This window comes from Camarhynchus parvulus, chromosome 21, assembly GCF_901933205.1.
Source record: "Camarhynchus parvulus chromosome 21, STF_HiC, whole genome shotgun sequence".
Classification (NCBI taxonomy): domain Eukaryota; kingdom Metazoa; phylum Chordata; class Aves; order Passeriformes; family Thraupidae; genus Camarhynchus; species Camarhynchus parvulus.
In genome coordinates, this window is record NC_044591.1 from 2834447 (window position 1) to 2847212 (window position 12766).

The following is a 12766-nucleotide window of genomic DNA, read 5'->3' on the forward strand; positions in this document are numbered from 1 at the left end:
ATGTTTTGAAAATACACATCCAAAGAGAAGTTTCCATTTTTTCCTCAGTAACTGTTAATGCCTACTTTAAAATTGGACTGATAATGCCAGTTTATAAATACAGAAAAAAAAATTCTCAAGAAAACGAACAAACCACCACCAAAAAAAGGATGCTTAAAATTTTTGCAAGTGTCAGTAGAAGAAACATATGCTCTGGATAGCTTGGGCATGGCTCCTACTAGCAAACATTTTGAATTAACACATCAAGTCTGAAGACAAAGACTGAAGAATGAATGTTGCTGTAACCTCATAGGAAGACTTGTCATGGCAGGATCTCAGAGGGCATCTGAGTCTTTCATCTCCAGTGGAGAGGAAGCATCAGGATTTTTTATATTATTCCTTTCAAATCAACTGTGAATGCTGCACTAATAGAACCAATTACCCTGGGTGTTGCAGTTCCAGGATTTCTCAGGCTGGATACTCTGTAGCAGTGAAACAGCTGCCAACTGTGAGGGAGAACTTGCTTTCCCTGGTGTTATCCTCTCCCCTCGCAAAAAGGAAGATGAGTTAGTCAAACAGAACCAATGGGCTGCCACAGGCAAGATAGTAATTCTGACAGCTTAATGGCCCAGGAGGGAAAAAAAACCCAAAGCAAATGTAAAGCCAAGCCAAACTTGGCAAACCTAGCAGTAAATCAGGCCCTCACAGATGCTGATAAAACACTATGGGTCCTACAGGAACAACTATATGAGGCTAAGAATGTTTTGGCTGTACTCTAAAAATATCACAGCAGAGTACTGAAATGGTGATGCTGCACAACATAATTCTAGATTATCTGCCTTATCCCACGAAGCAGACTCCAGCAGCACAGTCAGTCAGGTTGAATGCTACTGAAGAGTATCAGCAGCCAAACTATGGAATCCTCAGGCTCAGGATGACATCTCTGGAGTCAGCTGCAGGGCAGCAGACAGCACTTTGCAAAAGCATTTCTGAATTGTAAAAACACCTGCACAGAGTTGGAGTCCAGGCCCACAAGAGAACTTGGAGACTCTGATTGCTCTCATCACTACAGACTACCAATATAATCATGATATCTAGCTCCAACAGAAGAAAATTGTCCTTTTGCTGTTCCACAGATTTGTTGCTGATACATGAATAAGTAGGAGGTTCAGAAAGGACACAACACAAATACACATCCTGCAGGGGGAAAAAATTCTTCAAATCCCTGATGAGAACAACCTACTTGTATAAAAGCTGATTGAGGAATGCCCAGTTAAGAGGACCTGATTTCCTTACTAGAAAAGCTAAACCCTATATGTCTCACCCTTGTTTAGAAACAGAAAGAGCAGAAAAATGCTGCCAGAATTATGTTTCTCAAGCAGTTCTCTTTCTAGCAGAAAAATTACTTTGGTGAAGAGGAATCTCCTCACTGTGGTGCCATCCCCTGGGTTCATGTCAGGACCCATCAGGAGACAGCTTGTCATATGCAAAGTTCAGTAGAAAGGCGGAACCTGGATGAACCCACACCTGCCCCTGGCTAGAACTGCACGCCACAGTGAGCAGGGTGCCTTCTCCAATTATCTTCTTTTAATTAAATAGCCAGAAAAACCAGAAGCCCCCAGTTAAGCAGTAAGCTGTAAGTCACCAGCAGCTCACCCTGTCACAAACACTGACTGGAATCAGTTATATGTTGACAACACACGTTTGACACAAAACTTGAAATACTAAATGTCCACAAAGACAAGACTTAAAAAAACTGAAAAAGACTAGTAAGGAAAACCTCATCCTTCTACAAGGCATAGGTCTGACACTGAATAAACACAGAAATCTCTCATGTTTTAATCAGAGTTTAAAAAGGAGGGTCACAATGAGCTCCTCTTATGACTCTTTCTGATAAGTTCTGCTCAGTTAATGTTTCCTCTATCTACAGTTAATCTACCATGTCTTTCTCTGTTATAAATGGTGTTGACCTGATTATAAGATTGCAGATTCTCTTCCAGAGAGACCTTAACTCACCAGCTGGTCAGTCCCAAAAGGCTTAGAGATGTCATTACCGATTCTGACTTCAATGAACAAAGTGAGATGCCACACAAATACTCCAAGTAAGTGGGAGTAAATAGGAATTCAGGCAAAAAATGTGCACCTGAATGACAGCATCCAGAAAACACAAAGACACCATTTTCCTTGGTCTTCAGGCATTCCCCTCTTACCATTCACCAAGTGCTTCCAAGCAACGCATCCGTCCCAGCATCAGCTCAGGATCATCTTTGTTTGTGTCCATCTTCTTGTCATAGGCCACCAGAGCATCTTCCCATTCATGAAGCTTTTCATACCAGGTAGCTTGAATTTCCTAAGAGAAGGGAAAAAAAAGTAAAAATAAACAGCAGGATTAATGTTGATTATTTTTTATTAACTACCACAGCTTTTCCTAGGAAATTCTGTGTCTGTGCTGGTCACTTCACCCTTTTATCATTCTGAATAACCTCATGGACTTCTGTGACACAGAGAAGAGCCTTGAGCTAGCGTGAAAACTGGAATCCTGGCACAGCTCCACCTGCCCAGAAATGAACTCAGGTTTACCAGAGGGATTAAGCCAACATCACCCCCTTGCTCAGTGCCACTGAAACACCAGATCAGCAGCTGGTGCTTTTCTTTTTGGAGAGGCAGAGTGAGTGGAACAGGAGAAAGGGTAAATCTGTAACATATTCCACTTCCCATTGTTGCACATACCTGCATTCAAACAAGAAAAACAGTTCTGTGTTCAGGAATGGAATGACCAACTAGAAAAGAAAGGCCAAACTTTGCATCTGGCTACTGCTAGGCAATCAGTTAATATAGCAGGCACAGTATGAAGTTGGGGCCCAATCACACCCTCCACAAGGGAAGGCAATGGTTTGTAACAAAGCCATTAAAAGTCAGCCAAGCAGTGATCCATACCAGCTAAACCCTTTTCTTCAGTCTTTCTTTCTAGATTTTGTTTCTAATTTTCAAGAAATAAAATACCTTAATATATTTCCATGTTTTTCCCTGCCAGTGTTTTTCTGCTCAGTCTTTGGCAGCTCATTTCTTGACATAGACTGTGGAGCAGATGATATTCCCAGACTGTGGGCAGGGTCACTATAAACCACAATTTGCATGCCAGGTCTTCCACTTAGGCCTTTAACTTCTCAGCTAAGTCATATTTCAATTAAGTCCCTGAAAGCAGAGCTCACAGCTCCTCTTAATTTCTTTTCATTTAATTTCAATTCTGGCAAGCTCTGTGCTTTGAACTACATTTACTGCTAGACTGTTGCTGCTGAAGAGTGAAGTCAGAATTAGGTAATGCAGAACTTTGCTCAATCCACCCAAGGAATTATAAGAAGCTGCAAAGATGTTTTGAAATCTGTACCTCTCTCAGAAAGGACTTATTTTCCAGTCTAGGTCAAAACCACACATAATCCCACACCAGAGGATTTCCACCATTTTGTGCTTGTACCTGGTCCCCACTTTCTGGTGGATGCTACTTAGAGAGGCTGGTCTACTGTGCTTCCAGGGCTGCCTTCCCTTTCCTAATTATCCTAAACCACTGCAACAATGACCACTACCAAATCATCTTTTTACCAGTAGAACTATCAGGAAAGCACAGGTGGTTTGGTCTTTGAACACAAATTAAATGACTCATAAAATTGGAAGAAATAATAAAAGGTACATCATTCTGAGAAAGACGCACAACAAATACAAAATGGGATTATTTGATTTTGGTGAAGGACTGCTTAACTTGCTATTCTAAATAATACCTGTGAACATTTTGAGAGAGACTAGAGGTTAACTTCCATTAAATCCTTATCTTGAGGGTGTTGATGCAGTTTCTCAAATCCTTTAAGCTTAGAACAAGAACTCCCTCCCTCCCTTCCCAGCTTATCCTAAATTAAAGGACTTATGTCTTCAAGCTGCTGGTTGCTCACAGCTGCATTTAGTGCAACAACAGCAGCTGCAAAATTCTCCAAATCAGCTTCTTGCAGCTCTCCCTGTACCCAGCATTTGCTGCAAAGTGCCCACTGAACATCCCTGTAAGCAGCAAGGGCTTTCTTTATGAACAATGAAATATTATAAGCAGGGATAGAGCCTCGATGTGATTAAGAAAACACACCCCCACCCACCAAAAAACCAAGTCCACAAACCATAATAACTCAAGAGATGAAGAAGTGGATTATCCAGTAGGACTCACCAGCTCCCCAAAGTGCTTCATGGCATATTCCAGCACACCAGCAGCTGCTTCTGGCTGTTGGAGTTTATTGTTAATGCTGGAAAGGGAGGAAAAGAAAGATGATTTAACATAATTGGCATATTAGGGGTTGGTAGAAGCTTCTGCTTGATAACACCAAGATCTATAATTTAGAATTACCAATGGAACACTCTTTTTGTTTAGATTTCCAGATGAACAATTAAATTACATAAGGCACACAATGACTATATGTTTTCAAAACAACAGGTGCACACATTCTCTGCACACAATCTGAAGACTTGTTACACAAAATAGAGATGGTATATGATTATCAATTCTATGGAACAGCCTGCATAGAGAGAAGAATAGCTGCCAATAACTTTAAAGGCATGATTTTTCAAGCTGTACTTAAGAGTTTTACAGTACTAACTTCTTCCCTCCCTATTCTCTTAAACAGACTACTAACTCCTCTAAACACCAAAGCAGAGAATTTAATGATGCAGGAAACAGGCTATATCATTAAAATAGCTGACAAATGTCACCAGGAAATTACATAAAGTGTGCAAGCCTAATTTCAGTTTCACATTTCATACAAAGCCTCTGCACTGGCACTTTTCTTCTGCTGGTTTTTAAGAACATGCCAGAAACTGCTGCCATCACAACCAATCCTCAGTCTGTACCAGGGAATCACTTGTGTTGCAAGGCCTGCTGAATTTTATGGAGCACAAGCAAATAGGTTGCTCTTGAACCTGATTCTCTAGTTCATGATGTACAGCTTTTTTTCTGAAATAATTTCTATTTCACGTTTGTTTCCTTATTTTACTATCAGAAATGGGGTACTCAATGAGTAGCACTACTCCTAAACCCCAATTTAATGGGGAAATTAACTTTTCATTAAGCTTTTGCTATTTTATAAAGCTTATTTATGAACAGCCTCTAGTTCATTGCTCTCCTCTTTCCCTACTGACTGGAAAACCAGAAATGCAAATTGTTCAAAGCAACATCACAACACCTGAGCACCTACAACACATCCTACAGCCCAATATTAATTAATGTTTGGAATGGTGGGGGGGGTCCCAGTTGTGGGTGTCTCTGGGTCTGGATTGAAGGCACTGAGACAGTAGTTCATGTTCACACTCAGGTGTTTATTATTTCTTATCAGTAAAACAGTCTCACTGCTCTGAGTTGGGCAGCTTTTCATTAGAAGGCACAAAATGGCCAACAGTCTCTTGGTACAAGGGCTTTTCAGACTAAACTGTCCAATTAAGAGCTGACACCTGGATTATTTTCCCTTTTAACCCAATAACTGATCCCACAGAACTGCAATGCAGACTTCTCTGCCCAATTACAAAATGCCACCCAAACCCATGAAGAAGGAGGAAGAAGAAGCATGAAGAAGAAACCCAGGACAACACCCTGTGCCCTCCATCTTGCTGCCATCCACAACACACTAAAAATCCCAAAACCTCAATTTCTCACAACTGATCCACCTACACTGCTCTCTAGAATCTATTTCACACTTTTATGGATTCCAGTCTATGCTGGAGTTTAGGAAACTTTCTCCATGAATGAGGGTCAAAGTCAGTGCTGCCCTGGGGGTCAGGGCACCCCAGAGCAGACACAGAAATATTCTCAGTGCTCTGGGTTTCTATAGAATGGAAACAGCATAATTAACAAAACAAAACATGGTAACAGAGAGCAGTGCAAAGAGACTTTCAGTGGTCTTTGAATAGGACCACAGACACAGGCAGCTCTCAGAAATGCTCTTTCCTGCCTGCCATCATCAGAATGGCTCCATGACTTCCCCTTATAAGAAGGCAGGGGATCACTAAAGAGAAGCAAACCTAAAGTATTGAAGGAAATAATACACAGACAAAAAAAGGGGATCTTTTTTCAAATGAGTGCTACATTTCTTCTGTCTCTGGAAGCCTCCTTTCCTGATAAGTAAAGAATCAAGCTCCCAGACATACTCTGGGTACCTGTGAAGGTTAAGTAAAATACTCCCGGATACTGGCCCTTCGGATTGGTTGAACTAAAATCAGATTTAGCCAGACTAAGAATACACCATTATCACAGTTCAAGATGACTGGCACCCAATAATAGGAAGCACCTAAAACTGACCCATGTCATTTTTTTTAACAAAGTAGTCCACACTAAGTCCAGCTAGTTTCCCAAGGGAAAGCTTGGCAGCAGCCTCATGAAAGTGATAAATGGCTGTCACATTTCATGAGCTGATGACTTAAAGAGCCATTGGCAGACACATTCCAGCATGTCAGACAGTTAATTACTTCCAAGTCATCTTTCTTGACAACACTTCCTGACAAAATTGACCATTTTCTTTTATTATCTGACAATTAGTAATGCTCTTCTGCCACTTCCTGGTGCTTTCAAGTACTCCTTTTGTTTCTTACTTTCTTGACTGTCCAAAGCAGAATTAACTGTCTCAAATCTATTTATGGTTAGGTTTAAGCAAAGGGAAGGAAAAGACGGGGAGGGAAAGGAGAAAGACTTTGATTTACAAGAATACACAGCAGCAGTTGTTAATAATCATAAATTACTCTCCTGTAACAAATTATCTACAACACAGTGAGCAGTGACAGGTAATACTGTGGACTAGGATAAGCCTCTGTGAAAAATGCGTATTTTATGATTGGCTTTCTGCAAATATTCAAATCAATATTATATGTGTTATGTTAGAAAGTTATGCTGCATTAATTTTCTGAAGTAATGTATTGAATATAGTTTTGGGTTATAACATAATGTTAAAATAGAAACTGTGTTATGTAAGATATTTTTCTAAAGAAAGGACTCACACCAGACAGGAGCCACAGGACACCTGAATCTTTCAGAAAAAGAGAATTGATTGCTCCCTTATCAGAAGAAACGAACTTCTTCCTGCCTTGATCAGCTCTGAAGATGTGGTCAGGATTCAGAGGAAGAAGCTGACACTGCCCAGACAGAATCCTGTGTTTGAATGGATGAGGTGTATGAATATGCAACAGGCTGTTGCTTTTAAGGGTTAATCCTCTGTTAACCGTGGGTCCTTTTTGGGTCTTATTTTGCCCAGAAAGAGATACCCAGACTGTCCCTAACTCTTTGTTTTTATTGTGTCATATTGTCCTAATCCAAATTATCCAAATTATTATTACTCTAATGATATTATTTTTATAACCATTTTATTACTATTAAACTTCTAAAATTTTAAAAACAAGTGATTGGCATTTTTCACAGCCTCTGACTGGGATAAGCCTCTCCCAGCAGCTGCTTTTCCCTGTGCTCAGGACATTTCTGCAAAAGCAGTAAATGTTGGGACTCTTCACTCCTGTGGCATTCACATTTTCTGAAAAATCCCTTCACCCAGGATTTTTCCCCTGGGAAGCTGAGAAGCCTTAGAGAAAAAGGAAAACAATTCTGATCTCATTTGCTTCTCCTGTGTTGTGCTCACATGTAGAATGTGTTTGGAGATTGTTTACCCACAGGTGATTGTTCCATTGGAGTCTGCTGTGAATTATTTTGACTCTTTGGCCAATGAGGGCTAAGCTGTGTTGAGACTCTGGAAAGAGTCACAAGTTTTCATTATTATCTTCTTGGCATTGTGTAAGTATCCTTTCTGTATTCTTTAGTATAGTTAGTATAGTATTCTTTAATATAATATAGTATCATAAAATAATAAATTAGCCTTCTGAGAACATGGAGTCAGATTCATCATTCCTTCCTTCATCAGGGCACCCCACAAATACAATGTGGTCCCAGCCTATTTTGTATACACACCATTTTAACCTGGTACATTCAAAACACACATTAAGAAAATAAAACATTCTGTATTTTCCTTCTCTTTCACCTTCCTTCCATGAAGGCATTGCTCCTGTCCCTGCAGACCTGAGCAGTCTGTGCTCAGACAGAATCTTCCTAAATGTCAGAACACTCTTAAAAGCACTACAGAGCTGTTTTCTAGCCACCATGCTGGAGACTGAACAGAAACAAAAACACTGCAGAAAAGCATCCAGGCATTCAGAAAAGGCCCGGAGGGCTCATATTCCAGCCAGGCAGAGTTGCCAGGGGTTTTTAGCCACAGTGTTGCTGCTGGAAATCAGGGCAGTTTACTGGATTAGAATCAAGGGGATGGATTTCTCCTTCTATCGGGAAAAAGATAATTATAAAATCTCTCTGGATTGAAGGAGAAGGTGGGAAAACATCTCTCAAGATATGAGAGCCAATGCTGTTGGCTAAGCTGCTGGACAGTAAATGAAATCTTTGTTTACTCACAGATGTCCTTGCAATTATTCCTAGTTCAGAATAATGTTAAGTTTAATATTAAAGAAAAAGATCAGTTGCTCTCCATATCCACTGAGGGAAGAACATATTCATCAGTTCATTTCTGTTAAAAAGCTAGAAAAAACGCCACCACTATCTCCTGCTTGAAGGCTTGGCAGGAGGGTGTAAAAGAACATTTTTAGGGCATTTAGAACATTTTAGAAATTTTTAGGTATAGGTTTGGTAGGTCACTGATAATATCTCCCAGGAAACACCCAAGTATTCAGCTCTACTGCCTGCTATGGGCCAGCAGAGCTTCTAGTACTAATGCTGAAGGGAAAGATTTTAAAATTATTTTAAAATTTTCAATGCTAACATACTTACTAAAATATACTGAAGCTATTTCAAGACAGAGCTGTCCCATGCTTTCAAGTGGGAGATCACAGAAATAACAAGACTTCCTAAGTCATATCAACTAGACTTTTATATACTTTGAACTAATGCACTAATTTCAGTGCTTAATACCCATTTCATTTCACATTTTATTCAATAAACAAAGTGATTAGCAAAATCAACAAAACAACAGAAGACCCTTATACTTTCCCTCTAAATGAGCATAAATCAGTTGCAAAACTAATTCTTATCACTAAAGTTTGGTATGAGTTCAGCTCACTGCATAATTAGATTATGCCGAACAATATAATTAAAATTTCCCCCCTGTTTATTAAACAGTATCTGTACTGTAGTCAGAATCAGGTCCAACCCTGACCTATTTGGAGCACTTGATCATGATGAGTGGGATATTAAAATGTAAACAAGCCTTCTGATGAAAAACATTTTCCAATTGCTATGTCAGTCTATCCCTATAAAAAGTGACTGCCCTTGACAAACTTCCTAATATAAAAATCTTGGTCAAAAAATTTTAAATCTTCAAATTTTATTAGTAGTGAAAAGCTACATAAACCTACTGCTTGATTATTCAGATATCCAAACTGTAGGGGTTACATGTACACTGAGCTAGAATCACAAAAAAGAACAATACTTAAGAGAAATATACTCCTATTACTTGTATATTTTAAAGGTTATTTAAACAGAAAGCAGAGATTAACTGGGAATCAAAATCCTACCTCACAGCAAGGAGTGATTAACCTGCATTGGTGATTAACCAACACCAAACCTGCAACATTCATCAGCATTGGTTGGGAAATCTTAAAATTGGAGAAATCTTAAATTGGCAAACCAAAACACTACACCAACTTTACTGTGTTCAGTGGGAAGAGAACACAAATGATGGGCTTTTCTCCCCTACAAACCCAAGGCACAAATGTGTTGTATTTACTAGAAATGTTCTCTTTTATACAGTCCTGGGAGATTTCCAGTCTTCCATTATCTTTTATATTAACAATATTCTCTGTCACTCAAAATATATTAAATTTTCAAGAACTCAGAAGCAACCAGACTTCCCTCATCTTCTCATAAAAATTAGAAGAATAGAAGAAACCCTTTATTTTAATAGAGCCTTCTCAAGCAATCCCAAACTTATCCATGAGGGAGCACACACATTTCCTGTTGCCAGAATGCATCCCAAACATAATAAAGAAACTTTATTTTTGCAATAAAGACTCTTGTATGCAGAATCTAGACAAGTAGATAACATCTTATTTTTTTCAGTCTCCCCAAGTTTGCTTAGAAAGATTCTCTAATATGGCAGATTTTACCAGATTCAGCCAAGCTTGTTTTTCCTTCTGAAGAATTGCTGAGAGCTGCTTCTAGGATTGGAAGGCACTGCTGCTTTGTAGAGACTTGGGGGAACAGATAATCCTCTGGCAAAAGGAATTGGCTTTGATGGCCATTTTCCCCAGTTCTATGATTTATTTATTTGTCTTGAGGCATCCCCCAGTCCTTGACTCAAGAAATCTCAAAAAACCAATGCATGTCCATCATGCCACTAAAAAATATTATCATTCTGGGAACAAATATGTTTGAGAAACTGATACCAGGAAAGAAATGTTTTCAATACAGAGTTGTGGTGACTGAGTGCTTCCAGGCCAGAGCAGCCCCTTTGGCTTCCAACAAGGAGACACCACATTGCTCACAGGCATCCAAATTCCCAATCTTCATATAAATGCTTGCAAACCAAATAAAAACATTAATCAGTTTTGAAAGAAAAAATCAGTGAAAAATGTTACAATAAATTTCTTAGCTAACTCTGCTGCTCAGGCTGCAAAAGGAATCACCTACTGTAGCACCTATTTTTTATTAGCCAGAAAGCAGAGAAGAAAATATTGCTAAGTAAGATATTTAGCAAAAAAGTGAAACACAGAGCCAGTCTTTGTGTATTGGTTATGCAAAGAGGGGATGCCTTAAATAAAAAAAGAAATCACAAATCCCAAAAGAAAGCAGGAAGTAGCAGTGTTTTGTTTCTTATCAAGCCCTCTCTCCTGTTCCACCTGTCCCATATAATTTCAGAGATTTACAACACAATCCTGGTTCAAAATAAAACCACAAATGTTTTTATTTGACCATAAAGCTATAGTAGAGTAAATGTTGGAGCATTTATGAGCATCTCCAAAGCCAAAGGTGAACAGTTTCACACCTCCTGAGAGGGAAAAGCAGAACAGAACAGCGTGGACTCCACAATGGGCCAGCTGAGAGCTGATGAGAGCCTTTGCCACCTCAGCAAGCACCAGGAATTTCAGATCTAAGCATTTGCCAGATGCATATTAAAGGGTTTGCAAGGAATGGCTACCAAATAAATAGCCACAGGGCACTGAGCTCTTCTTCTTGTCTCAGCTTTGCATACACCTGCCAGAACAGCTTCCCAGAGAAGGCAAGCATTTAAACTCACCTCTAATTTCATCTGGCCCTCCAGGGACAGGAGAAAACTGGTTCTAATCAAGTAATAATGATATATTTGAATTTTGTAACATCAATCACCATTATAAACACACGGCACATACAAATTGAAACCATGATTAGCCTCAGTTCTCCCAACCACTTCAGAATTACATCATGAATAAAGTCAAAAAGGATTTTTCATGTTCTTGACTTTATGATCTTGTCTTTTTAGCTACCATGTACCACAGTATTCCCACATACAAAACATAATGGAGGAAAACAAGGGTGATGGATTTCAGGCCAAATGATGCTCAATTTCTCCATCACTATTGGGGAAAGGAAAGAACAGGACCCACTCAGTAATCATGGAACTAATTTCTCCTCAGTTATGCCCTAAACTTTACCTCTTTACAAAATGCACCAGGATCCTGAATTCAAATCCTAAGTAGAACAGTACAGAACTGCAAAACAGCTTTTGTCAGCTCCAACTACTGACCTAACCTGAGAATTACTATCCTACATCTGTAGCTATTGCTACCTCAGTGACCATATTCAGCTCTCCATGAAACTGGGAAAGACCCATCTTTCAAATATTCATAAAGAAGTCAAATTCCACTAAGGCTGATATCTCTGCCAAGGGATATCTCTGCCCAAATCTCTTAGAATGTTTTCTCTAAAATAATAACAGATGGGAAGATTTGTGCTTTTCTGTTCCTGCACAATATGTCTGTTGTCACCCTCTTACACAGATCAAAGTACTCTCTTTTAAAACAGGTAAATCAAAGTACCTGGAAGAAAGATGGTTTGCATTTGGATACTCAAATTAGAAGCTGAATCCAAAATAAAACCCTGGCTGTCTTATTTCCAATTAAATTCCAGTTTAGAGAAGGGATTTGGAGGTCTTTTTGTGGTGTTTGGTAACATGTGTGTTCAATTGAATCTTGGATCCTTTCAAAATTTGTATAAAGAGGGAATGCATGGACCTACAAGTGGCTCCCCTCTTCCACATCTGTCCAAGACAGAGAGTTATGGTGAGTGGGAGCAGCAGCAGAATGGACTGAAGTGTAACACAATGGGGGTGTTAGCAGGGTGGCCCTTTGGGGCAGAGAAGCAGAGTCTGGCCTGTCCTATTTTCTGTTCCAACTTTGACAAAAACATGTTTCTCATCTCAGGAAGCCAGTGAAGAATTTGCCTCTGGGAATCACAGAAGCTCCAGCTGGAAGAGGGCTCAGACAGGATTAGAGGCAGAACAAAAAGGTCAGGCTTTCATCTGTGTGCAGTGGCACTTTCTAGTCTGAAGTATAAAAAGCAATTTTGCTATGGAAGGTTTCTGGAATGTCCATGACAAAAATTGACTGAAGCCTATGGTCTGCTCTGGAGGTACCCTCTGTGCTTTAAACAAATTGTACTTGCAAATCTCTGGCAACATCTCAGCTCACCAATCCCACACAGCGGCCTCACTAGCTGACACAACAGACTCAGTTGTTTTCT

The 12766-nt window shown here is 39.5% G+C and overlaps 1 protein-coding gene across 3 annotated transcripts in view; it reads right to left on the bottom strand.

The window, feature by feature from the left end:
• The window catches only part of MTOR (mechanistic target of rapamycin kinase), a 70204-nt gene that overhangs the window by 26921 nt on the left and 30517 nt on the right, over positions 1-12766 (bottom strand). For all 3 annotated transcript variants that reach the window (XM_030963709.1, XM_030963707.1, XM_030963708.1), the window contains 2 exons: positions 4187-4262; positions 2190-2329 (listed from right to left, as the gene is read on the bottom strand). In XM_030963709.1, the coding sequence (XP_030819569.1) occupies positions 2190-2329; positions 4187-4262 (216 nt within the window). The remainder of the gene's footprint in view (positions 1-2189; positions 2330-4186; positions 4263-12766) is intronic.